This window comes from Hydra vulgaris, chromosome 01 (assembly GCF_038396675.1).
Source record: "Hydra vulgaris chromosome 01, alternate assembly HydraT2T_AEP".
In the NCBI taxonomy this organism is placed as follows: domain Eukaryota; kingdom Metazoa; phylum Cnidaria; class Hydrozoa; order Anthoathecata; family Hydridae; genus Hydra; species Hydra vulgaris.
The window spans coordinates 71,998,883-72,026,606 of NC_088920.1; the positions used below are offsets into that span (position 1 = coordinate 71,998,883).

The following is a 27,724-nucleotide window of genomic DNA, read 5'->3' on the forward strand; positions in this document are numbered from 1 at the left end:
GACAACTATTGTGTTAAAAGACACGTTACCTTTGAGGCGATGTTTTAAGCGCTCGAACTTAATAAATAAACGTTATGTTGCTTAGAAGTAAGAGAGGCATTCAGTTGTTATGCATAATTCAGACTAATTTTTTGACAGGTATTTTTATATATTCTTCTGTTACTTAGATATTTTTTTCGTAACTGGGAAACCACGTCTAAAAAGTATAAGTATGTTGCACTTTGCAAATAAAATTAAGTTGCAACTTTTTGTTGCATAAAGCATCTTTATTTATTTATAATTTATATAAATCAAAACTTTTGGGATACAATTGTATGTTAAGTTCATCTCGGATTTATTTCCAATAAATAATTACCAATTATTATTTTGTTGCAAACATCCATAAAAACGGATTAAAAGCGGAGGGGGAGGTTAACATAAAACGTTTGCAAGTTTATTATTGGAGCGAGAGTTAGGAGTAGCAATTTATTTATTATTTTTGCAGTTTTTTATAGTATTAAATTAATAAAAAAAACTTTGAATAGGGTGTATACTTATGGAAGGGTATTTAGGATAAAATAAAATATTGATCAATTCTTAAAAATGAATGTTTATAATTTTTTCATTTTTACAGTAATTTCTCTTTATAATTTAAAATACTTAAAATAAGTTGATATAAAAAAAAGTGCGCTTTAGGTTTAGTTAAAATTCTGTCTGTTAAAATTATTTTTTTTTTAAATTAATTTATTTGCTGTCAAAATTTAAAAAATTAAAGTAGTTCAAAACTTGATGGGATCAAGAAGAAGACAAGTTGTCTCATCACCAAGCTCTGTGATACATTTCATACATAATGAATAAGTTAGTAAACATGCGCTAAACTTTACTAAAACACTTCAGAAAATAATATTTCGGAGGAATTCCACCGAAATATTATTTTTATTCGATTAAATAAAGAAATAAATTACAACATAAAATAAAAACTGAAAAAGTATAAATAACTATTAAAGTAATCAAAAAAAAAAAAGTTGAGTTTTATCATAAATAATGAGGTATAAATAAGTATTAAAAATTTTTCAATTTTTCAGTTTTAAATGTTAATAATTAACCTTAAAACTTTGAATCATTTTCAAAAAAAAAAATTCTTGTTAAATATATCTTCTTTTTTTTTTTTTTTAAGAAGTTTATTTTGCCCTCTACAATAAATACATTTTTCAAATATATACAACAAAAATAAGTAATGACTGGTGCAATAAGAAGACATTCTGTTTTATCACTGAGCCCATTTTTATAAAATCGTGATTTATAAATATCATATTACATAGGCGTAAATATACAAAGTAGTAATTAGTAATTGCTAAAATGCTTTCATTATCTGTAGTTGCAAAAAGAAAAAGAAGACAGCTGCAGTTGCAAAAAAAAAACGATTATATACTTGTAAAAAAAATAAATATAAAAAAAAGATGTAAAAAAAGAGATATATACATATATTTATATATAGATATATTTATATTGAGAGAGTAATATTAATAAACTATGTTATTATGTAACTATGGTGAATTGTGATAATAACATTCTTTTAAACGAACTTTTTTTAAGCTATTTTGATTTTTTATTAGAGCTTTACTTTATTTGAAAGAAACATTTTGAATCTAGCATAGTGAGATCCATAAATGAGAACAACCGTTTAGATTCTTTTTTAATTCGATCAAAAGTGGTTTTCTTTTTATTTGTAAGATCTGAAAATAAATTGTTTACATTAAATAACAGTATTGAGGCACCACTTCTGATTAGAAATTTCAGGCTGCTCCAATTCACCCGCGTCCCACTTCTCCCCAATCTTCCCTATACTTATTTTTACTAACTAACTTTGTGTCCTGGTGATAATTAAACATTAAACTTGACAAAAACTTTCAGGATGTAAGTTAAAAGGAAGTTCAAAATTTGTTTTAACTAAAACAATCATTTTACTTTTTTTTAAACTAGTGAAAGAAAATATAAAAAAGATAAAGTTCTGTATATCGAAGTCAATGTTAAGTAAATGCCAATTCGATTGAGCCATCAAATTTTCTATAGCATAGTTTTGATTTTTATTCGAAAAAAAAAGAAAACTTTTCCAAATAAAAGTCCACGATATTGAATCCGCTAAGAACTTATTATAAAATGAGTTATGGAAACAACAAAGTTATTCTCTGAAATTCTGTAGATTATTTATGAAAATCCCATTAAAATAAGTTTAAAATGCTGATAGAGATAAGCCACGCTTTAAACTTTATTAATATCGCCGATTTTTTTTTTTAATTTTAATTTACCTCCCCCAACATCATGAAGGTCGCTACAGTCAAAGACGCTACTTTTTGTTGTGATTACCTCTTTCAACTCTATAACTCCGAAATACAAACATTGACGAACAAGACCGCTGCGTGAAGAAATAAGTTAAGCGCAATATTACCAGGGACGTGGGTAACTTGGTAACCAAAACACTTGGTCACTAGGGTCCCATGATGAATATTAGGTTTATAAATATTTAAAGCCCAAAGCTCGCGTATGAATGATTCGCAATAAGCCAATTGTCCAAATGTTACCTTGCAAGCATGGTAAAATTTGGAACATGGTAACAAACTATATATTATTTTTATATATTATTTATATTATATAGATTATTTACATTTTATAAATTATTCTTTTTAATATAATGAGATTAGTATGGTTATGACTAAAAAATGTATGCAAAATTTTTTCCTGTGGTCACAAATGATAAACTTTTGTAACCTAATTATTTAAAAATTATTACTAGAGCTGGTTCAAATAAAAATTCCTGCATCAATGGCATGGTGGGTGTCTTATTTTATCAGAAATATTTTTCTCCTAAAGTATATTTGAACCTCAAAAGAGGTGAAGTATTTTCGAGATTTCCTAAGTACCAATCGTTTTTAAATGTTCTTAAAGAAGTTATTGTTAAAAAAAACGTTATAAAAAAATTTAAAAATCTTTTTAACAATAAGTTTTTTTTTTAAAAATTTTTAAAAAACTGAATGTTATATAAAAGTTTTATTTTTTTTTAACTTTCCATAAAATTCCGCATCTTTTGAGATCCAATTTGATATATTTTTGGAAAGAAATATTTTTGGGAATATATGGCACCCTCCATGTCGTCAAGTGTTTTGATGTGTGACCATGTCGTTGGATATTTTGGTGTGTGAACATATTGTTGGGTGTTTTGGTTCAGAAATCTTTTTTTAAATTGATCAAAATAAATATGATTTTCTTAATCAGTATTAAAATGTTAATTGATTCCTACTACAAACCAAAAAGTTTTTTTTGTCATAACTCTAGTGATTAGTACAAGCAGTGCTACAGTAAAAAAGATGTAAGTAGCTGTAAATAAACCTAAAACTTTTTTTTTTTTTCGGGCAGTATTTAAGGTGCTCCACGAAGCCTTTCAGTCTAATTACAGAGCACCATCAAAGAGTATTTAACAAGGAAATTCACGCCTTTTTCATTACCTTTTTCAGTGCACCATGGCTGCTAAATTTTAATTATGCATTATAAAAAAAAGGTTTTGTTTTATAAAACTTGAAAGTGTTATTTGAGATTTTAATTTTAATATCTTATGTTGATTTTAATATCTTATGTTGATTTTAATATCTTTGATATATTTGATATGAGAATTCCATGACAAATTTTTTATCTAAATATAGTCTTAAAAAGTTATTGGTTGATTTTCTTTTTAATACTAATTTTATTGATTAAAAGAACGGATTGGAAGTTGATTAAAAGAACTTAGTTGCATGTCGTTTGGTTTTTGCCCGTCGTTTCGTTTTTGTGTTAACTAATTATAATATTATAGTACCATTAGCGGCATTACATTTTTCTAGTTTTTTTATTTGAGATTTTTGCATGTTTTGCATGTGCTTTCAAATGTTTTATATTAAATATGTATATACACATAACCAGCTGTGGCACAGTGCGGATATATATTTGAGCACATGCGACGTCAGCTTAGAAGGAGGCGTGAGCTTCCAATTAAATGCTCATCCGCGGTGCTCTGTGATAAGACCGTAAGGACTTCTTAGGGCACCTAAATAAAATTAAAATATATATTATATTAGATTGCTCTGTTCTTTTAAGAACATTGAGCACTCTATTCAATAGAATACATTTATAATTGTTGTTATAAACATATATATATATATATATATATATATATAAATATATATATATATATATATATATATATATATATATATATATATATATATATATATATATATGCAAATTATGTTAGTGTATTTTACAAATAAAGTGCTCAATGTTCTTAAAGAACAGAGCAATTAATTAGTAAAAAACACTTATCTAACTTTCTTCTTCAACTTAAAGTTTCACCATTGCTGGATCGCTTTTTGCAATTTTCTTTTCAAATTTTAGCTCGAAATTTTGAAAGCCACTTTTTTTAAGAGCATCTTCATAAACGCGTTTAGAAGAGTTAAACATATTTTTATTAGAAGAGTTTTGGTTTAGCCTATTGTCAATTGAAATTGGAATTTGTTTTAGAATTTGAGGGGGATGGTTCAAATTCACATTAATATACAATAATTCGTCATTAGGCTTTTTGTAGGGCTTATAGGAACTTTCTAAGAGGTTAAATGTGACATCAAGAAAATTCACTATTTTTAAATTTATGTTTATTTCAATTTGGAAGCCAAAAACTTTTATTATATCTTTTCTTATTTTATCGAGTTGTGGCCTTGATTTTTTATGGATTATTATTAAACCGTCGTCACGATAAAGACCTAATTGATTAATTTGGATTATTTTAGCTAGGGTATTTAAAATATATAAACCTACAAATTCGCAAATTTCTGCTCCGTTGTAACTTCCCACTGTTACATTAAAGCATTCGTGCGTGGTTTTTTTCTTCCACGTTTCCTTATTAAAATAGAGTAAAGTTTTTCTGCAGTGCTTAATTATACGGATAGTGTCCTCAGTAATTTCTAAATGGGATTTTCCAAATTCTATTGTTTTATCTAAAATTTCTGCTGTAATTGAGGGGTAAAAATCAATAGTATCAAATTGTATAAATGTGCATTCATTTTTATTGTTAATTTTAGAAAACCAATCTATAACATCAGTGGTATTTTTCCACTGATGTAAACCTAATTTTTTCCGAATAGAGTTGGTAATTTTGTAATATAAATACCTCTTAAAAAATTATAAAAACAAATGACCAAATTAAACTATCCCCATTCCAAAGAAATTTATTTAATAATTACTTTCTGTAACTTCCCGTTAATCAAAAAATATATTAATTAAAATTTTTTTATAATAATTTAAAACTTCCTGTAAAATATTTTTTTCTATAAATTGAATTTGTTTTGAGATATAGTAACTCTTCCTGATGATCCAGCAATGGTGAAACTTCAAGTTGAAGAAAAAAGTTAGATAAGTGTTTTTTACTAATTTATATATATATATATATATATATATATATATATATATATATATATATATATATATATATATATATATATATATATATATATATATATATATATATATATATATATATCTGCAAAAGGTACTATAATATCATAATCAGCAAAAAAAAAGTTTTTGCTTTTTTCAATATAAATGAAACCCATGAAAATCTTTATACAACTTAATTAAACTGTATTCAGCAACAATAACTCTTTATCACCATTTTTCTTAGACACAACAACAAAACAACAACAAGCTTTTATGTTTTGTTTAGGTTTCTATGCCACGCTGTCAAAATACTTTTTGAGATGAAACCTGTTAATCCTTGAGATGGATATCTATTTTCTTTTTGTAGGATCAAGTTTATTTCAAGTTAGCATTCAGCAATCAAGTCAAACTTATGAAAATAAAATTATTGCGCATTATAATCTTAATATTGTTTAACTACTGATTTTATAAATCAAATTTTTAATTAAAACAAATTAACAGACAACTGCCGTAATTTATTGAGACTATTTAGCCCGAATTTTGACATATTTTGTGCCTTTAAATTAAAAAACTTTTCTTTAAAGGGGACACCACAAGATTTTCAAATCGGAACAAAAATTCTCCCAAAATAACCCTATGGTATCCCCCTAATTGAGAAAAATTAATTATGAAAAAAACAAGATTTAGAAATTCACACTTTCCCAATAAACAACCGTGTCTATGGTAGAGATGTACTCGAATCAGCTCACCCTGCTTGTAATGGTGCTTGTTTATGCGTTTTTTGTGAATATTACATAGTTTGTACGAATGAGGAGTTCTGTTTATATTAAAATACTTCCAATACACTTCTTTTTTAAGACAAATTTTCTTTTAAATAATGCATAATAAGTATGCAAAGAAATCAAGTTTTCGAATTTTTAGCATTTTTAGCATTTTTATAAAATGAGTTTTATTTGCAACCTAGTATTCAACCATATTTTTAAAACAAAACGAAAAACAACGTGACTTAATATATTTCTTTAATTTATGAAAAAAAATCTATTTGTAAACACGCTAATAAAGAGCAACTAATAAAGAGTCCGGTTCAGTGTTGTTAGTTAGTCCAGTTTAGCGTTGTTAAAGCGACCAAATTAAAAATAAAATAAAAAACACAACAACTAAAAAATGGCTTCAAATTTCATATTATGGTTGGAAAATACATCACTCAGTGATGAGCGTCATCACGCAGTGAGATTTAGACATCACTATAGCCGTGAGAGCTTTGCTATCAGTTATCAATTTATGATTTATTTAAAAGTGATTTTTTCAGATACCAAAGAGTAAAGAATAATTAAGAGGAAAATATTTTACTTTTTGGAAATGAATAACAAGAAGCGTTCCTTAAAGAGATGAAATTAGACCGGAATTATTTAAGTCGTTGAAAAAGTATTCCAGTAAACTTGATCTGCAAAATACCAATAAAACTAAACTAATAGTCTTTAAAGTTCCTGGAAAGAAAAAAAGAGGATTTCACAATATTTAAAAAAAAAAGCCATTCAAGTCTTAAAAGGATCTCAAAAGCAGCCTAGCTTTATAGTAAACTTTTTAAATTAGCTTACTATAGTCTGTTTTGTAGTGATTTGGTGAAGTGCCCTCAATGAACCAGTGCCCTCAATGAACCAGCTAACTTGCTACTTCATAAATTTGACACTATATGAAAAAAAAAAATCAGCAAGAACTATATGCCACGTCGAAAATAAATTACAAGATGCACCTCTTATCAAAAAATTAAAGTTGAAATTAAGAAAAAGAAACATATTTACAAACTAGCTAAAAACAACGCAGAATCTAAGTATCACCCTTCTATGATAAGGACGTTCATAAAGACTGACTATTGATAAGACTGTAAGGACTTCTTGAGCACCTTATAAAAAACACACACACAAAAAGGCAAAAATAAAAAAGAAGTTAGTGTAACGACATGGTTTGTTTTTTCTGTATTTCTGTATTTTATCTGTATTTTAGTGTTTAAATAAATCAATTTAAATTTAAAATTAACCTTTTACAGGCCCGTGTTAAACAGAGGGAGAGAGGGGAGGGACCAGCAAGGGGATTTGTCCCCCACCCCAACAATTTTCAAATCAATAACTTTGAAGTTAGTTTTTAGAAAAAAACAAATAATCACAAATTAGGAAGTAAAAGAAAAAAAAGGATAGAAAGGATCTAATTTGTTATTCGTATTTTCGGCAGTTCCTTTGACAAAAAACTTTAACCTACTACTATTTGACCTACCCAGAACTATTGCCCCCTCCACCTCTCCCAATATATTTTTTGTCGGGAGGCTGAATAAGCACGAATTGGCATAAGTGCGAACTGGCATAAGTGCGAAGCGTTGTAAAAACTGGCATAAGTGTGAACTGGCATAAGTGCGAATTGACATAATGCGCCGAACAATTTTGTAAAATTGGCATAAGTATGAATTGGCATAAGTGCTTATTCAGTCGTCTCATTTTTGTTCCTACGGGCCTGTTTTATTCATATCATCCTTGCAAAGCCGCTGCGAAATTTGTCAGCGTGTACAAGTTTTAAACGTTTTAATTACCCGGTGTAACGTTTTTAATTTACTGCCGTTAAAATTTTACTGCGCAGTAAAATTTCAACGTTGGAATTTTACTGCTATCGTTATTATTTTACTGACTTTTTTAATATACGGTTTTTAGCGTTTATTTTTTCGGCGTTTTCAAGATTTACAAAAATATTAACTTTTGTAATATCAGGAAATATTTGAATGGCAAAAAGTTTCCTGAAGATGTAAACGAGAGAGGAAAGAAGGCAAACTTTAAAAGGCAATTTTAAAATTTTGCAGTTATAGACAACAAGTTGATGTATTGCAAAAAAAATATTGACATGGTGAGAAAAACTTTTTAACTAATTCAAAGTTTCAAAAAAAAAATTTAACAATTAAAAACACTTTTTGGTTCTAATTATTGTTTTTATTTAAATGTCTACAAACAAACTTTTTTTTCTCTTAGGTGATTGTGGTAACAGATCGAGAAGAGCAACTAAACATAGTTAAAGAAGTTCATGAGGGTCTAGGAACTTCAGAGAAAGCTGTTGCATTAGCCAGTCACCTTGGCATTAATGATGTTAGAAAGAAAATATCTTCAAGATTTTTTGGCATTTAATAGTGGGGGATATCACAAAGCATATAAATCAATGTGAGCGATGTCAGAAAACCTTCAACAGAAATCTTAAAGTCTCTCCTGCTTTAAAACCTGTTAAAGTGGAGCAACAATTAGTGAAGCAAGTTGGTGTGGATTTAATTCAATTACCTGAATCGAATGGATTCAAATTTGTGATTGTTCTTATTGATCATTTTTCTAAATGGACTGAAGCTGAACCTCTAAGCAACAAAATAGCAGTATCAGTAGCATCCTTTCTCTATAGGATTATATGCAGATATGGTTGTTTTAAAATACAAATCAATGACCGAGGTCCGGGGTTTGTAAACTCTGTATCCATTGCATTACATGACATGACAGGTACTCAGCAGCATGTTACCTTGGCTTACCATCCATAAGTCAATGGCCTTGTAGAAAAACAGAATCAAACAACTAAAAAAGCAATTATTAAGATCTTAAATGAAAATGTTCAAAATTGGGTGTTAGTTTTAGATGGAATCCTTTTTGCTCTACGTGTTAAAGTGCATGATTCAATGGGGTACTCACCATTTTTCCTTATTTACAACCAACAATCCTGCCTTCCAATCGATGTAAAATACATAGATAAACTCAATGATGATGAATATAATCCTGTATATGATAAAGAGGTTTTACAAAAAGCTTTAGAAATGAAAAGAGGAATTGAAGAAAAAGCTATGAACAATATCGTTTGTTCACAAAGAAACAAAAAATTGACTATGACAGAAAGCATGCAACAGCATCAAAGTATTGTGTTGGTCAAAAACTTTTAAGAAATCTTAAACGAGATGATAGGAAAGGTGCAAAAATGACTTTCTCGTTGCTGGATCCATATGAGATTCTTGATATTTTATCAAATTCTACATGCTTATTGAGTAACGATAAAGGGAATAACACATTGCAAAAAAAAAAAATACTCTCTACATCATCTTAAACCATTTATTGAAAAGGAAAGTAATGTCTGAATTATCTTCAGAATGTGGTGATAAAAATTAATTTTAACACCACCTCAACCTAATGGAACATCCCTCCAAAGATATTCGACAGAAAATTGCTGAAAAACTTGCTCTCAAAATACTTGTTACGCCAGATCTTATTAATGCATAAGAAACTGATGTACCTTTGAAAATGCATGTATGTAAAGCTGATGGAAATTTTTTTTTCCGAGCAATTTCGTTTTTGCTGCCAGGTACTGAATGTCAACATGTATTTGCTCGCGATCTGGTTGTGAAACACTTGATTACAGAACCTTGCTCCAGTCTTTTATCAGGATATTTAGGTGATGACGTGGAAAGTTATCTCACAAAAGTGGTATATCCGTAGATGGCATATGGGCTACAGATGTAGAGATTCTTGGTACTGCAAATCTTATTGGAATTGATATAGCGGTGGAATAGATATGGCTAAAATATCCAGCTTCCACTAAACTTGACCAACTAAAATCTCATACTATTCTTTTAGAAAATAAAAAACAATAATCATTTTAATGTTGTTTTGTCACTAAAAACTTTAAAGTGAGAAAAGTTTGCACTGAAATAAAATGTTGTTGGTTCCACTTGTTTTTCATATTATTTTAGAAGTATTTACAGTCCTATTGGAAGTATATCTGAACCCATTCGTCAGATATATACGTCAATAAATTATGGCCTTATTATTGTTCCCAAATGTAAAATCTTCTAATGCTAAGAATAAGGGAAAATGCATAACTTTGCATAAAAAAGTGAATTAAAATCTAATGCTAATTATTAATGCTAAGAATAAGGCTAATTATTAATGCTATTAAGGCTATTATATTAATTATTAAGGCTATTATTATATTAATTATTAAGGCTAATTATAAATGCTAATTATTAATGCTAAGAATAAAAAAATAAATAATAATTATTAATGTTAAGAATAAGGGAAAATGCATAACTTTGCATAAAAAAGTGAATTAAAAGTAAACTATTATTTAATGTATGCATTAAATAATAAAAGTTTCATAGGAAGATAAATTGAAGTACACTTACTTATAAAAAAAATGCATATGTTTACCCGCCCCTCCCACAAACTTTAACATTTCTTCTTTACTTGATGACAGTAAAAAAATAACAAGCGCAGTAAATTTTACTGCGCAGTAAAATTTTACTGCGCAGTTAAATTTTACTGCGCAGTAAAATTACAACGTTAAAAATTTACTGCGCAGTAAAATTACAACGTTAAAAATTTACAGTAAAGTAAAATTTTAACGGAGTAAAATATTAACATGGCACCGGGACCAAAAGTTATTATCAATATTGTTGTTTTATTGTACATATAGAAAAATATATGGTTAATTAAAGCGAAAGCTAAGAAATCTGGTAAACATAAGAAAGTGATAATTTCATACGAACAATCCAAATGAATTCAAAGTCAAGATAAATAGAGTTCTATCTACCTTGACATTGAATTCATTTGACCTTCTAGAAGGTTAAAGAAACATGTATCCAGTTTTTATCGAAGTAAAAGATGAATAATATACACGCATACAGAGCCAACCCACTCTCCAAAAATATGCACATAACGCTGCATATACAGTTATGTGACAAATTAAACGAAAAGAAATGGCTTTTCTAATTTCAGTTTAGTTCACTGGTCATAAAGTCTTTACTACATTAGGGTAACAGGGTCATTAAGCCCCATATTTTCAATAACTTTTCTTTTCTCTATTTGAAATAAGTAAATAAATATTAAATTCAAACTGGAACTACTTTTTAGTTATAAAAAATACATATTTTTATATGTACAAAAGCTTTATCCAGCAAAATTACATCAAAACTTACAGTCATAAAGTGAAAAAAAAGCTGGAATTTATGTGCATTTACCAAACATCATAAGTCACTTCTCCTTGTCCTCTGTGAATTCCACACTTTAGACATAATGTTGTCATCTTCATCACTGTTCCTATCATCTCAGACTTGAAGATTTCTTCTTTTTGTTGTGGTCTTTTTTCATGGAGCATTATCTTTTTTTGCTGCTTCTTCTCTCAGTCGCTTTAAACATTGATCACATGTTAGACTTTCTATGTATGGAAACCTGATGGTTCTAACCAACCTAGCATCCCCAGAAGTTTTTGCAAATCTGGGCTGCAGTTCTTTGAGATAAAAATCTTCATTAAATGACTTTTCTGAAAATGAAGTAGACAATAGTGTCTGTGGTCTTTCTGCAGTTGCTGAAGATATAAATGATGATTCTATTGATGGTGTTGCAGATGATTATGATGTTGACACCAATACACATAGCAGTGTTGTTGAGGCAAAACCATTGTGAGCACTAGTGCTGGAAAGTACTTTTAATAGTGCTTGGATTCTTAGTTAGCAGACAACTGCTTACATATGACAGAATTGTAGGCATCTGTCATTGTCTGGCTAGTTGCATAGATTTTCCCTCCTCCTTTCTTATTCTTTTTGTATGTCCGAACCATTCTGCTAAATAAAGGGGGCAATAAGCTCCATTATCAAAGCTATATTTAAAGAAAAAATTAAACTATTTCTAAAAATAAATAACTTTTCTTTTCAATTTAAACTATATCTGTGTAATTATTTATAAAATTAAAACATTAATTTTATTTTATCTGATCAATGTTATTTGATTGTTTTAATCATCTTTTTAAACAGTTGAGATTTACAGGGGGAATTAAGCCCCTTGATAATTGAAACATTTATTTTTATAAACTAATTAAACTAATTATTACTCAATAGAACCATATTTTTCTTAGAAATACTATCCATTTAAAATCCTAAATAGAAATTTAGTTTTAAAGTGAATTTTAGAGCTATTTATGAAGAGTCTCATTCATCCAACTGCCATTTTACTTTGCTAAGATTTCTACCTTCATTTTCTCTACAAATATTTTAGCTCGTTGATAACATACACAGATAGTTAAAAACTTAGTTTATATGTACTTGTATTTGTGTGGAAAATATAAAAATTTCAAAGTAGAATAATTGTGTTTCAATAATTTTTTAAGTCAAAACAAATGAGCACATTTTTTATCAAGTTTGAAGGAAACTGGAAACTAGATGGAAAAACCACTCATCTATAAATTCTAATTAAAAATCAATGCTGTTGGTAAAAAACCTTAGAATGGTTATGAAAAATTTCCTTACTTGTTAGTCAGTCTCTATCATGCAGATTTTAATGCCCCTCTCTCTTAAAACAATAACACCAGCCATTTCTATTATATGAACAGAGGAAACGGGGCTTAATGCCCCATGGGGCCTAATACCCCCTGTTACTTTAGTTGATAAAATTATACAGACAAGAGTAATAAAATAATGGACAGTTTTTTTTTGTTTATGCTGAGTCTATTGATAAAGCCAATATTTCAGACAGTTTTATGCATCTGCAAGTTTTGCAAAACATTTACACATTTGTGTTATATAAAATTTTATTTTGTGCTACATGTATTTATTCATATTTAATTGAAAAATTTGATCTCCTGATAAAAGTGAAGTGACGAGAGAAAATAAACAAGCGTATAAATGTTGAAACATATCTTACAAAGTTCTGCATCAGTTAAATCTTCATTTTAAGTTACCAAGTTTTAAAAAATTAAAGAGAATAATGTCTATAATTAAAGAGATAATGTTCTCTCAAAAAGCAATTTACATTCATTTGATCATCTTTCTGGTAGTCTACAGGTAAGGTATGGTTTTTTTTTTATTATTAAAATATGCATTTTCAAAAAAAAAAAGGTTAATTTCATTTAATTAAAAAGTATTAGTCATCAACAGGCTAAAGTGATTTCAAAATGAACATTGATTGAAATTAGTCAGAAATCTATTCAAAAATGTCAAAATCAATTAAACCAATAAGTGATCGAAAATCCAGGACATAAGGTAATCCAGGACATCCAGGTAAAATAATTTTGAACAAATTCATCACATGAAAGCAATTGATAAAATGTTTCCGTTTTTCAAAATAAAGTTAACAATATTCATAGGTGAGCTCACTTAAATTTATTTCTGGTAATAATAAGTTTAAATTCAAAAAAATAATTATTATTTTGATTACATTGATTTTACTAAACATTGTATAATATTTAGAACATTCCTAAATAAAATTTATTTTTTCAAATCTTTTGCTCATTGAATTAATTGCAATGCACATAAAAAAATAAGTTCCTTGTTATGCTGTATGTGTAACCTGCTGTAAATAAAAAATAATTGAATAAATGATGTGGGTCTACAATAAGATGGTCATTGTTATCAAAGTTGCTTTTCTTTGTGTGAATTCAATTTGTTTCATTTACTTCAATTATTTTCTTTGCTTCTCAATTGCTTTTTTAAAACTTCCATCCTGACCAGCAGGCAACAGTGTTTATTTAGAAAAAGTCAATACATTCTTCAAAACATTATTGCAGTTTACTTTTTAATACAATATTTACTTTTAATAAAATTTTGTACCCAACAATTTGGCTTCAAAAAAACTTCAAATAAAACAGATTTTTGTGGTAACGCTTGGGCTTCTGTTTAATTGTTGTAACTATCTAAATGAATATTAGTTTATCTATTATTCATTTAGTAATATAATCTATAGTATTTTTTTTATAAATTAACTGTAGGAACTCAAAGGTCAAATAATTCAAATTTTTTTTATGAGTGTTGTCTTGTATTGCTAACAATTGCAATACATAAAACTCTTAATTTGTTTGTTTTTTTAGAGTTTCTTTCCATATATTTTTTTCTACAATTTCTTTCCGTTTATGTTTTTTAATTTATGGATATGGTGATACCACATTTACCAGCTTCTCTTTATCATTGATAAATGATGAAACTTTTGATGATAAACTTTTGGATCTTTTAATGTTTATCTAATGGTGCATTCTCTTCAATCAAAAGTAAATATTACAACTTTTATATGATCTTTAACAAGATCTAATAAAACTTTTGATTTCCTTCAAAGTTTCATGTTATAATATTCAATTTATTAATATTCAAAAATACTTAATAATATTCAATAGATTTTTGACAATTATTTAAATTTTTGCTTGATTTCATTTTTTTATTTGTTAGTTCATAAATATGGCAAATAGATGGGTTTAAATTTGAAGTGCACCATTGTTGAATAAATTTGAATGAAATATTATGAAACTTGTACATTCATATCTTCATTTCAAAAAATGACAAAATTGTTAAGTATTATAACTTAGATTTTATTGTTACAATTATTACATTTCAAATTATTAACTTAAAGAAGGTTGTTTCAAATTTTAAACTTTGAAAAAACAGTCTAAAAATTATTATTTTTTAATCATTTAAAAAATTATTCATATTAAAATCATTATTAAAATTAAATTATTAATCAAATAATAAGTTAATAAAGAATATTTATCAATCATTTTAAAATTTTTAGGTATCGTATAAAAAACTTTATTTAAACTTTATTTAAAATTTAAAAAACTTTTAGTTGCTTCATTTTTGAAGCTAGTGAAAAAACTGCCCGTTTGAATTTATGTAAGATGTATTTGCACACAATAAATGTTAATTGCCAAACAACTGTGACAAATAAGGTTGCTGTGTGAAGAGATAATACTAGGAAATGTAGGGATTGTACTCATTACTTTTTGCCTGCAAAGAAAGGGTTCTTCCATTACAGCAAAAGTACTATATTTATATATATTTTAGATACATGAGAGAATTTAAAACCCAAATCAAAACAAAATTCTGTTCGCGCTAAGTTTTTTTAAAATTATTATTATGTATTGCTCTAGACTTGATGGATATTTTCCTGATAAGGATTTATGGCTAAATAATTTATTTAATTTTTATTTATAGATTTTCGTTTATTAAATAGATTAAAACAGTAGAATGGAAAATCCATGCAAAAATTTTACATTTAGTAAACTGCAATCACCGGTCACTACACAGTGGTATACCTTTATACATACTTTTTTTATGTCTATTATATATATATATATATATATATATATATATATATATATATATATATATATATATATATATATATATATATATATATATATATATATATATACATATGTATATATATATATGAATTAATCATATATCCAAATATATGAATAATATATATATATATATATATATATATATATATATATATATAAATACAGTGTGATATATATGTGTTATAGTTTATACAAAAGTGTCATCAGTTTTAACTTTTTGTTATTTAAGTCTGAATGAAAACTATGAAATGTTAGAGGGGGTATCTTTACCACGTATAGCTCTTTACAATCATTATTTAGACTTTTGTAACAGTACTAATGTCACACCAGTTAATGCAGCTAGTTTTGGAAAGGTATCTTTTTCTCAATCTCTCTCTCATATATATACACATACATACATACATATATATATATATGTATATATATATATATATATATATATATATATATATATATATATATGTATATATATATATATATATATATATATATATATATATATATATTATTATTATTATTATTATTACTATTATCATTATTTTTATTATTATTATTATTATTATTGTTTTAAAAAGTTTATAATTATACAATGAATAATAATCATTTAAAATTTTATATAACCTGGTATAATTATATTATTATATTATTAATAATAGTATTATAATATAAATATAACAGGTTTTGATAATGATGTTATTATTAGTTATACATTATAGAAAGTTATAAAGTTATATTATAGATAATCAGAAGTACATTTCCTGAGTTAAAAACACGACGATTGGGTACACGCGGAAAATCGAAGTATCATTATTTTGGAATATGCGTTAAAAAAACATCTGTATATTATGACCAAACTATTTCATTCAATCATTTGAAGGTTCAGTCTACTCTAACGGAAACATCAAAAAAAAATGTAATTTTTTAAAAATATTTATTATTATATTTATTAGAATAAACATTATTATTAAAAATAATAATGCTTATTCTAATTATTATAAAAGTTGTTTTTAATTACAACCGCTATCACATATGCTTGTTAATGTTAACTAAATATTAACAAGAATGTGACTAGAAAAGTCTTATACTTACACGGTGGAGGGAATACAGAAATTTATTATAGAGAAAAGGTTCATTAATGTAAACACTGTTAGTAAACTGTCATTAAACTAAATACTGTATAGTTCTAAATTTTAACTCTAAAAACTGTATTAAATTAGGCAAAAATGAAAGGAGTGGATTGACTGTAATGATTGTCATTTAATGTACAACTTTCTATTTGAATTCTCCACCATTGAAGATCATTTTCATAATTATGAAATAATTCATAATGATTAAAATAATATTATAAAAATAATTATTTATAAAAATTATATTTAATTATTTATTTGCTTAGTTAAAAAACACAAGTTAATTTTTCAACTATATTTTTATAACATTAATGTAATATTACTAATAACACTTTTTTGTCTTAAATTCTTTTTTATTTTTATTTGATAGTCACTTTTACTTTCATCCGTTTTTTACTCTTTTATTTGTACTTGAAGTCTTTTTACAAGCAGTTTTTATTTATAAGATTTAGCAGATTTATATTTAAGTTATTAATGAGTTATAAATATGTTACTAATACATTATAAATATAAACACTTTAATACCACATTATTTTATTCTGGTATTATTTTTTTGTTGCTAAAAAGGTACTATGATCAACATTTCTTTTTAATGCAGTCAAGTCTGTCAAAACCATTTAGAATACACATTATTTCACAATATTTTTATTTTATACTAACAGGATTCAAAGTCTGACATAATTGAACCATCAAGAGACCATGAAAATCTTTTATTATCCAATGGAGCTTTGTTACCACCATTTCCATCTTTTGATTCAGTTATTGTTGAAGACGATTCCACTCTTGATAAGGTAACTTTCAAAATTGATTAATACTTACATTGAATAGTTGCATACTTTATTATTACTAAAACTGTAAATGATATTAATAAAGTTGTAATTGTTGTTAAGTTATAAAATTATATCTGAAGTAAATATAAATTTCCTTATCTCAGTTTTAAACTTTGTTTAGTATTTATAATGATCATCTTGACTATAATTTTTTACTGCTATAGAGTTATAGACTTTATTTAAAGTCAGTAAAATTAATACTGAAAGTTAAAACAATCAATCAAATTATAGGTAAAAACTCTTCTGATCATGTACAGAGCTCACTGTCAAAGAATTTTGGATACAATATTCAGAGCTAATTTTGCAGAGGTAAAATATTTTTTAGTTATTGAAAAGGAAATTGAATAAGCAAATACAATCCACTACAGTTTCTTCCATAGTCTTCTCTATTTTGAGCTATTAAGGAAGACTCTATGGAAATAAGTCTCTATGGAAGTTTGTAAATTTGTAATTAGGTTTGCGATGCCAATTTTTATTTTTAAAAAAATTGTTTTTTCCTTTCAATAAATTTTTGAAACACAAGTTAAGTCATAGCCATTTATTTCCTATTCTTTTTTTTGTTTTGTTTTGTTTTCGTTTTTATCAAAGGAAGACGTTAATTTTTTTGAAGAAAAGTCTCGCAAGTTTTTTTTAAAGAGAAAAATTCTGTTAGCCTGTGAAAAAGTTAAAAGCTGTAATAGAACTTCTTTATTTTAGTATAAAACACAATTAGTGTAAATTTTAATCATGTTTTGTTTAAATTAAATTAAGCTATTTAAAATAACCTTATTAATCAAAAGCCTATTTTAGGCTTAAATGTGTTTTTTAAAGTAAGATTGTTTAAGTTTAAATCATGTCCAAGGAGATTTTACTTTTCTAGATAGAACTGTTTTTTGTTGTTGTTTTTTTTGTTTTGTTTTTTACTGTTTTGTGAAGAGTAATTAAAGTTATTGTATTGAAACTTTGAAGTTGAGTGTAATTAAATTATACTCATAATATTTGCTTATTTTTTTATTATTTTTTGCTTCTTGTTTTTTGTTTAGTTAAACTTTTTATATAAAAACTTTTTCAAGTTTTGATACTGTTTAAATTTTAAGTTTTTTAAGGGGTTTAAGTCAAACATATCAAACTTTTTTTGAATTTAATTAAAAGAAAAATAGCAAATATCTTCAAAATTGCAAATATAATAATGAATTAAATAAAAAAAATTAAAGAACTACTTTTAGAGTTTGTTAAAGTGGAACTCTAGGGGGAAATTGAAAGCCTTTTAAATCTAATTAAGACACAACAAAAAAGTTGATAGTTAAGGTTCTGTCTTTAAAGAGCTAAAATACAAAATTCAAAATCAACAAATTATTCTGAAAAGTTCTAAACATTCATAAATAGTCATCAGCTGTTTCAATAAGCGATCTTTATTTTTTAAAACAACTGATCCCATTTATTATTTTTAAAAATGTCTTTCATGATATTTTATTGGTTTTCAATTTTATATTTTGGCCCTTTAAATTTAAAACTCAACTATCTATAACCCTTCCAATCAATTTTCTTTTGAACAGCAACCAATCAATTTTATTTTGAACAGCTGGCCAATTAATATTTTTTGAACAACTGCCCAATCAATTTTCTTTTGAACAGCTGACCAATCAATTTTCTTTTGAACAGCCCACCAATCAATTTTCTTTTGAACAGCCCACCAATCAATTTTTTTTTGAACAGCTCACCAATCAATTTTATTTTGAACAGCCCACCAATCAAGTTTCTTTTGAGCATCCCACCAATCATTTTTTTTTTGAACAGCCAAAAGTAGTAAAAGCAGCAATAATCAAACAGAAAGAACCTGATGAAAGATTTTAAAACTTTTTTATGTTTGGAAACTGATGAAAGATTTTAAAACTTTTTTATGTTTGGAAGGATCTTAGAAAATACTTTTAAAAAAAAATAATTAAATTTGAGTAGATCAACAGGATTCAAAAGTTAAACTATTTTTTACGAAACAATTAAAATCAAGAGCATTTGAAATATTGAAAACTTGTGTGGTTGTCGGTGATGGTAAGAGAGAAATTATAGTTTTAAAAATAAGGCGGAATTTAGGTATGTAATAATGAACTTTTTAAAATAATACATTTAAATCTTTGTTTCAAGTTTTTTGTATTATTATGAAGAAATAAGTTACACAAATGTGGTCTTACCAAATGTTATTAAGAATTCAGATTTAAACATTTAGCACTCCAAGTTCTCTAGGCAATGATTGGTTACTGGTGCACTATTAAGATGTAAGATATTGGAGCATTCTCAAAACACTTTTTTAATGAATTTCATGTTCTATTTAAAAAAAGCAACAATGGTTAGTACCGTCTCAAAAGATAAAATGTTATGTTACAAGTGAACAGGAAAAACAATTCTTTCAGTTAATAAAGACACCATGTCAAAGTGATATTCAGTTCTATATGTGCATTATGGGGAATTTTTTTCCCAATAAGCTCATGTGAGGAGCCATATTGAAAATACTATCAGGTATTTTGATCTATTAAAATATTAGGTTAATAACAGCATTGTGAATTTTCAGATTTTTTTTTTTTAAAGTTGACAATAACCAAACACTATATTGCTTTGAATATATTTCAAAGAAAGTTTAGAAAATGTGTTGTAAGGCAGGTTAGCATCATTTAAAATGTTTTTTAAACGAAGAAGAGTCGATTATTCTTAATGAAGAAATTTTTATGTAACCAAAACTTTTTTTATATTTTGGTAGTTTTAAATCAATATTAATGGAAAAAGAAACAAGTGATCAAAAAACTTTAATTCTTTTGTAAAAGATTCGGTAGTTATCAGTTGTTATTAATTTGTCAATCAGAAAGTATTTTTGGTTGGTTTATTTATTAAAATATCTCAGAAATTAAGGACCATTTTTTTTTTATAGGGGAATTTCGTAACACAAATGTGTTACAAAATTCTAAAATATTTCAACATTTAAAATAAAGTTGCTAATTAAAGTTACTTTTGGCCCACTTACTAGATAGTCAGTCATCACGTGATCTACAAAAAAAAAGTAAATCACGTAATCAGATCAATGTAGCTCAAGTGAATACATTTACTTGATCTACGTCTTTTTACATCTAGTAAAAATTGTTTTATTGGTTTAGGTACAGAATTTTTTGATCCATTTTTGGCACGGAATGCCGCCACATATTGCTGTTGTTCTATCTAATAAAAATGTGATTGAATTGATCAAATGCTGTGATGTCATTCTTTACAAGGTTTTCATTTAATTATGCTTTTTTTATTTATTATTTTTACTTTTAATAACAATTTTAAATAATATTGTAAAAAGGTAATAGAATAATTGTTTTTAAGGCAATAAGCAGTGTATTAATTCCAACAAGTTTGCAGCCATTACCATCCAGTCTCAGTCAAGCGATACAACATTTTGCAAAACAATTACCAATATATTTAGAAATGGCGTTGTACCATCTACCTCACGATCTGCAAATTAAAAAAATATCTGGTAAAAATGAATTTTGTTTAAATATTTTGATCTTTAGTTATTATTTATATTCTCGTGTCAGTTAAAGCCATGTAATAGAAAGACCTAGTTTCTAATATGAAACAATTGCAATGTTTTTACTAACGCAAAATACATTTTAAGTAGAGGCGTGCTAAATTAAATGATTTCCTCAGGAAATGATTTCCTGAGGAAATCATTTCAAGTTGCCACATCAAAAAGTTTTCTTTTTATTACGTCATTAACAGAATATAAATTCTAGATGTAAAAATGAATTTATTAAACTGAAAACCATAAAAGTCTCTTAAACAAATAGCAATATACAAAGCAATTCGCTTCTAACAAAGGTTACTTTATTATTTTTTTGCAAACTTGTTTGAGTATTTAAATTTAATGTTAATTTATTAGTAGAATTCATTTTTTGTTTCAAATTACAGGTAGTTAGCAATCATTTTCTATATTGTTAAATACGTAACGATCATATGATGAATTCCATCGTGACGGAATCACCGATTTGAGCTTATTTTCCACATTTATGTTATAAAAATAAAAAAACCGTAATGTGCATATTGTTATTCTATATGATGTGTTTGTCACGCATTGGTCCGAAATACTTCTAATACCAAAAAATTATAAATACATAATAATCATATAATATTAATATAATAATATTCGTGACGGAATCACCAATTTATTCCATAAATTGGTGTTTCCGTCACGCATATTATTATATTAATATTATATGATTATTATGTATTTATAGTTTTTTGGTATTAGAAGTATTCGAGGCCTATGTTTGGAGTTCATCACATGAAGTTTGATTCAACGTGCATTTATTGAAAAATAATTTTAAAAAAAAACAATGTTTCCTTAATACCGTTAGCACATCGTTTTAATTATTGCATGCTTCATGTCAGTTGCGTTGTGTACCTACTGTAGCGATAGGCGCATACAGTAATGTTGGATGTCTAGAACAGAGTTAGGCGCAACCGTGATCCACTTGAAGCTATTTTTTTTAAAGTTTGTTTTATTAAAAATGTCCAGTAATTACAAATGTTTATTTTTAGTTGCAAATATTTTTACACAATCTTTACTTCGTCAGACATCTCTTTCTCATCTGGCGCAAGCTTCAAAAACCGTTCTCCACAACAACGAACATCTTTCCCAAATGATTGCTGATATTCGAACAATAAAAAGCGACGATATTTGTAAATATGTCGTATTTATTTCTCGAGAGAAAGTGGAAAGAGATATCAGAATTGTCGAAAAATGTGCGTGTGTAAACTGATTTCATTTAAGATTAACGTATAATCACTTTTTATCTCATTTAACATTTAATTTAAAATTTTTTCTTAATTAGTGTTTAGTGAATTTGACAATTTATTTGAAAGACAAGCTACAATAGAAGAGTATACTTTCTGGATCTCATCGGTTGTGTCAAGATACGTTACTAAAGTATGCGTTTTTTTTATTCACATTTTTAAGTTGACCCTTAACCCAAAAGCCGAGAAAAAAAAATTAATGAAAAAGATAAAGTAAGTGAAAATATGTACCATGAGTGAAATAGTGTAACATGAGTAAATAAAAACAAAGAAAAAAAATCAAACACTCCAAAATAAAATATTTCACTTATTTGATCTCACATTATTTTACTCATTTATAAATTGATTTAATTCAATTCAATTATTTTAATTAAATTGATTTAGTTAACTTAGATTAATCAAATAATGAATGATTTAAATTTCATTTTGGGATTTGATTGATTCAAGCAAACAGCTTTACCTACGTTATCTTTCTCAGACTCAAAGAAAAATTCTAGAATCACTTCTCAAAACAATGTTTTCGATTTGTTATCATTATCGATTTGTTTACACTAATTTTACTGTTACTAAATTTCTTTTTAATAAATTCAAAATACTCAACGTATTTCAACTTAATATCATATTCTTATATTTATGGTCAAAGTAGATAATAAAATGGCACCCATTTTATTTAACTCAATTTTTGAAAAAATAAATCATTTATGCCCAACAAGATATTCAAATAACAATTATATTCAACCAGAAGCATATTATTCTGCTACTAAGTTCTCGATTGCAATCAGAGGACCTAAATTATGGAACACGTTATTGGATAATGAGTTAAAAAAAATTCCTTACCTTGATCAATTTAAAAATAAAGTAAAAAATAAACTTTTGATAGTTGACAACGAACTATACTTCTTCTGAAACTTTTAAATAGGAGTAATCACTCGTTTTATTTACTTGTTATTTACTTTATTTTTGATCATATTTATTTTTGATTTTAACCTAAATCTTTACCTTTCTTTGATGTTCATGTTTTATCTCATTTTTATTTATTTTTAAATTCAAAATCTTAATAAATAAAAGTTTGAAAAAAAATAAAATTATATATATAAAAAGTATTTTTTATATTTGCATTTATATATGTATTTTATGCATATATTACATTGTGATAACGGTAATACTTTTTTTCTTGTTATTTATATTCTTGTTTTGAAGGAGCTTGGCGATAAGACTGAATTTGTCTTCTTCTTGCCCCAGCCGTGTATATACATTTTGTAAAAGTCTAATTTTGTAAAAAAATTCTTTATGGCGAAATACATACATACATTACACATTTCTTTTAGGAAGCGTATTTATAAAATAAAGAATTTAGAAAATCGAAACTTTAATATTACTAAGACAGTATGTTATGTTAAAAGTAAACAAAAAAGTTCTTTATAACAATTAATACTGTAGTTATAATTTATAGTAATAAATAATTACGTTTACTTAGTTTGTATAAAAATATATACTAATTACATTTAATTGGTGACATTAATAACTATCATTAAAAAATTAAAAAAGTAAATATAAAAGATTTTTGATATCTATAAAAAAAATTAAAAAAAAATGACTTGTACATTCGTAAAACGCCATAATGACTTATATTTTCGTAAAACCCAAGTAAAATGCAAACAACCTGAAGTACTAGTGCAACTTACAGTAGAAACTAACAAAGTGCTATTGATATTTTCGTAAAAAAAAAAATAATTTGTAGGCATAGTGCTAAACGCTCTTTAAAATCGGATGGTAACAATGAAAAAGTTAATTACAGAGTCGGTAACTGTGTCAACAGCACCGTAGTTTACAAATCAAAATCACTTCCATACAAAGATTGTTGGCTAGGGGACCATACATCATATTTACAACATGCAATTCGAGTTGGATTGAAAAAAAAAAAAAATTTATTCAACGGGTTACTGAAGGGTTCAACCAACAATTAAAAAGATTCAATCCACTTAAATTGAGTAGTTTAATCATTTAATTTTTTAAATTGTAGATATTCACGTTTGATTTTTCCAATTTACAACATTAAAATTTAACAACAACACCACTCCTGCTCAAAAGTATCAAATGTTGCAATACCTATAATACAGAAAATCGAACGCAGTTTTAAACATGTTTAACAGCGCCACCATTTTGACGCAAAAATACAAACACCCAAGATTCAACACCCCAAAAGTTAATGGCTAATGCCTAAGTACATCTAAGTTGCTAAGTAACATCTATTACATCTAAGGTGCCAAGTAACATCTATTACATCTAAGGTGCTTGAGAAACTAAAGCTAGACGATTGGTCAAAAAGAAAAAGCAATTAAGAAACGCAAGATTGACTTTAGTGACCCTTCAAATAAAACCTAGCAAGTTAAACATTAAAAATAATTTTTTTTTGTTGCTAAAAAATTTTTTTTTTTACCAAAAACGAAATTGATGAAGTGTTTTATTGCGTAAATAAATGCCGCGGACTTCCTACTGACTACAATATAACTCAAATTTATTATTATTTTTTTAGTGTTATGTATGTGTTGTTATGTATATATATTATGTATGACATAGTGTTTATGTTATTTTTTTAGTGTTGTTACGTAGAGACTTTTAAATGATTGTCGATTAAATCGACTAATATATTTTTGAAAGTCGACTAGCATTGGCTAATACGTTTTTGAAATTGACTAAGTTGACTAAAAGTCAATTTATTCGAATTGAGGGAATAATTTTGAAATGAAGTTTAATAAAAATAATAGTTTATATTTGCTTTCTATTTTTTAATATCGTATCATTTAAATAATAAAGGAGCAAAAGAATATCAGCTGCTCCTAATTTAAAGACCGTCTTAAATACTTGCTATATCAAAAACTCTATACAATCATATTTACAATGTGAATGTATAGACCTTCGATTAATCGACTTTCGATTAGTCGATTTAGTCGAAGTCGATAACAACACGAGTTTTTTTTGTAAATTTAAATAAAATAATTAAAAATAGTTTTGTAAATTTAATTTATTCTAAAATTAGTTTTCACTTTACCTTAAGGAGTAAAATAAACATTTTTTCATTATAAAAATTGCATTTTTTTTAAATTTATATTTTAAAATATTCTTTATAAATCGGGACACCAACCTCAGCGAAACCACTGAAAAAAGTGGACCACACCCACCGAGCGACTCCACTGAAACAAGTTAATAACGATTGTGTTTGCCATTTATAAAGTTATGTTTATAATTGGCAAACATAATCATCTAACTAGTTAACTTCGTGAAGAATTTAATAGTAGTTAACTTGTTTTATTAAATAATAACTCCCCAGCAGTATTTAAAAGAACAGTAATTTAATAGAGTACGATAATAGGGTAATAGATTCCGAAATATAGGGTTTTGAAATTCTGCCTTCCAATCAGTGACAAACAATTCACTAAAGTCAAGAAGAGGCGACTCATTTTTATATATATATATATATATATATATATATATATATATATATATATATATATATATATATATATATATATATATATATATATATATATACACACACACATACATACATATATATATATATATATATATATATATATATATATATGTATATATATATGTATGTATATATATGTATGTATATATAAACTAGTCGTCTCCTTAATTGTAATGGCCGACTCTAGAGTTTTGGTTAATTATTATAAATATATATGTAAATTTATAAATTATTATATAAATTATATATATATATATATATATATATACATATATATATATATATATATATATATATATATATACATATATATATATATATATATATATATATATATATATATATATATATATATATATATATATATATATATATATATATATTGATTTTTAGCCAAGTGAGAGTATTGCAAAATTTCAATCACTTGCACAAGAATTTCTTTTAAAATGGACATACGTTACATCTAAAATTATTCAAGAGCTAACCTTAAGAAGTGCAAAGAGTTTTGGTGAGTGCAACCAACTTAAGTGCGTAGAATTAAGTATAGTTTAAGAATTGAGTATAGTTTTTTCCTCAATTTAGGTTCATTTCACTTGGTTCTAATGTTTTTCAACGATTACATATTTTACTTGATTGAATCGCATACTGATATTAATGAAGTGAGAAATATGAAGAAATGTCAACGTAATATCCAAAATACTATTTTAATTTCAATACATTATCAATTTTAATATATTATTCATTACTTTTTCAATTTCACTTTAATATATTATTCATTACTTTTTTAATTTCACTAATTACTCTTTTAATTTCACTTGCTTGAAATTTTGATTTTTATTATTTTATGCTTGAATTTTAGCGCAACATAGCATACAACATAGTATGCAAAATAACAACAATATCTCGCCTTATTCTCGATTACGACATTCTTTAGTTTTACAAAGAAGCCCTTTACTGCTAGGTAATACCGCTAGCTATTCAATTCCTTGTTCTGAATCCTATCCACAGTTTATATTTGAAGAACCTAATAGATATAACGAAATCAACTTTGAGGAAAACTCATACCTAGACTTTGATTACTGTAATGATTCGATAAATATGCCAGATAGCAACCAATCAGACCAACACTACGCAGATAGCAACCAATCAGACCAACACTACGCAGCCTTTAAAATCGCACAGGATTTGCAGGAAAAAACTAAATCTCTATTTGGCATTTCCGGCAAGTTAATTCCTAGAGTAGAATTTTATAGTTGACATGTTTAAATGAATTTGTCACATCTCGATATTAAAATCGGATAAAGACCTGAACACATTAAGTGGATTGAAATGTAACAAATGTATTTTTTATACAAAAAAGTGAAGTGGAATGCAGCATGCAAACTTATTGCTCAACATCAATATTGAAAAAATATTGCGCAATAAAACTTATTGTTATAATAAATATTTTAATAATGCAAAATTTAGTAAAATATTTTATATAGGTTATAATATTTCATTATTAAATGTATAATTTTTATGAGAATTTTTTAATAAAGTTTTGAAACAAACGTACTGAGTTTTCTGTTTGGTAATATCACTCCCTGTCTTTGAAGCTCTTGCAGTATTTCTAAAATGCTATCTAATTCTTCTCGAAACTTTCGCAATTCGTCATCTTTTTGTTTTAAAATATTTCTCCATTTTTCTTCAATTGATTGAACGTCAATATCAGATTTTATTTTTGTTTTTTCAAGCAGTGTTCGTATTTCGTTCTCTCTAGTATGTCGCTTTAATTCCATGTTATAAATTTTGTTTTCAAGCTCTTTATAATGGCGGATTTCTGGAGTGTACAGTTTACGCGCTTCAAAAAGTTCAGCTTCAAATTGACGGATATCTCTTCGTAAATTTTCTTCAGTTTG

The 27,724-nt window shown here is 26.2% G+C and overlaps 2 protein-coding genes across 8 annotated transcripts in view; one reads left to right on the plus strand and one right to left on the minus strand.

Annotated features, from left to right (window-relative positions):
- Nucleotides 1-27,375, plus strand: LOC100205362 (transcription factor RFX4). Of its 3 annotated transcripts, none has more exons than XM_065789105.1 (13): nucleotides 1-138; nucleotides 15,438-15,513; nucleotides 15,800-15,923; nucleotides 16,310-16,483; nucleotides 17,360-17,488; nucleotides 17,759-17,836; nucleotides 20,650-20,763; nucleotides 20,861-21,011; nucleotides 22,076-22,279; nucleotides 22,369-22,463; nucleotides 26,220-26,334; nucleotides 26,409-26,510; nucleotides 26,686-27,375. In XM_065789105.1, the coding sequence occupies exons 2-13, from the start codon at nucleotides 15,452-15,454 to the stop codon at nucleotides 27,081-27,083; spliced, it is 1,746 nt and encodes a 581-aa protein (XP_065645177.1). In that variant the 5' UTR covers nucleotides 1-138; nucleotides 15,438-15,451; the 3' UTR covers nucleotides 27,084-27,375. The 3 variants fall into 3 exon arrangements, with proteins under 3 accessions (XP_065645177.1, XP_065645179.1, XP_065645178.1); XM_065789107.1 differs by having other exon boundaries at nucleotides 22,076-22,216; nucleotides 26,686-27,219; XM_065789106.1 differs by having other exon boundaries at nucleotides 6-138; nucleotides 15,419-15,513.
- LOC101239444 (centrosomal protein of 162 kDa) overlaps nucleotides 27,289-27,724 on the minus strand; it is a 56,914-nt gene continuing 56,478 nt past the window's right edge. For all 5 annotated transcript variants that reach the window (XM_065789103.1, XM_065789102.1, XM_065789100.1 and 2 more), the window contains one exon: nucleotides 27,289-27,724. In XM_065789103.1, the coding sequence (XP_065645175.1) occupies nucleotides 27,356-27,724 (369 nt within the window). In that variant the 3' untranslated portion in view covers nucleotides 27,289-27,355.

Excerpts from the sequence above, each read along its gene's own strand:
- LOC100205362 (XM_065789105.1), top strand. The coding sequence starts at position 15,452 with ATGGAAAATCCATGCAAAAATTTTACATTTAGTAAACTGCAATCACCG. Across the intron at positions 15,514-15,799 it reads TCACCGGTCACTACACAGTG|TCTGAATGAAAACTATGAAA; the intron begins GTATACCTTTAT and ends TTGTTATTTAAG. Across the intron at positions 22,464-26,219 it reads TGTCAAGATACGTTACTAAA|CCAAGTGAGAGTATTGCAAA; the intron begins GTATGCGTTTTT and ends ATTGATTTTTAG.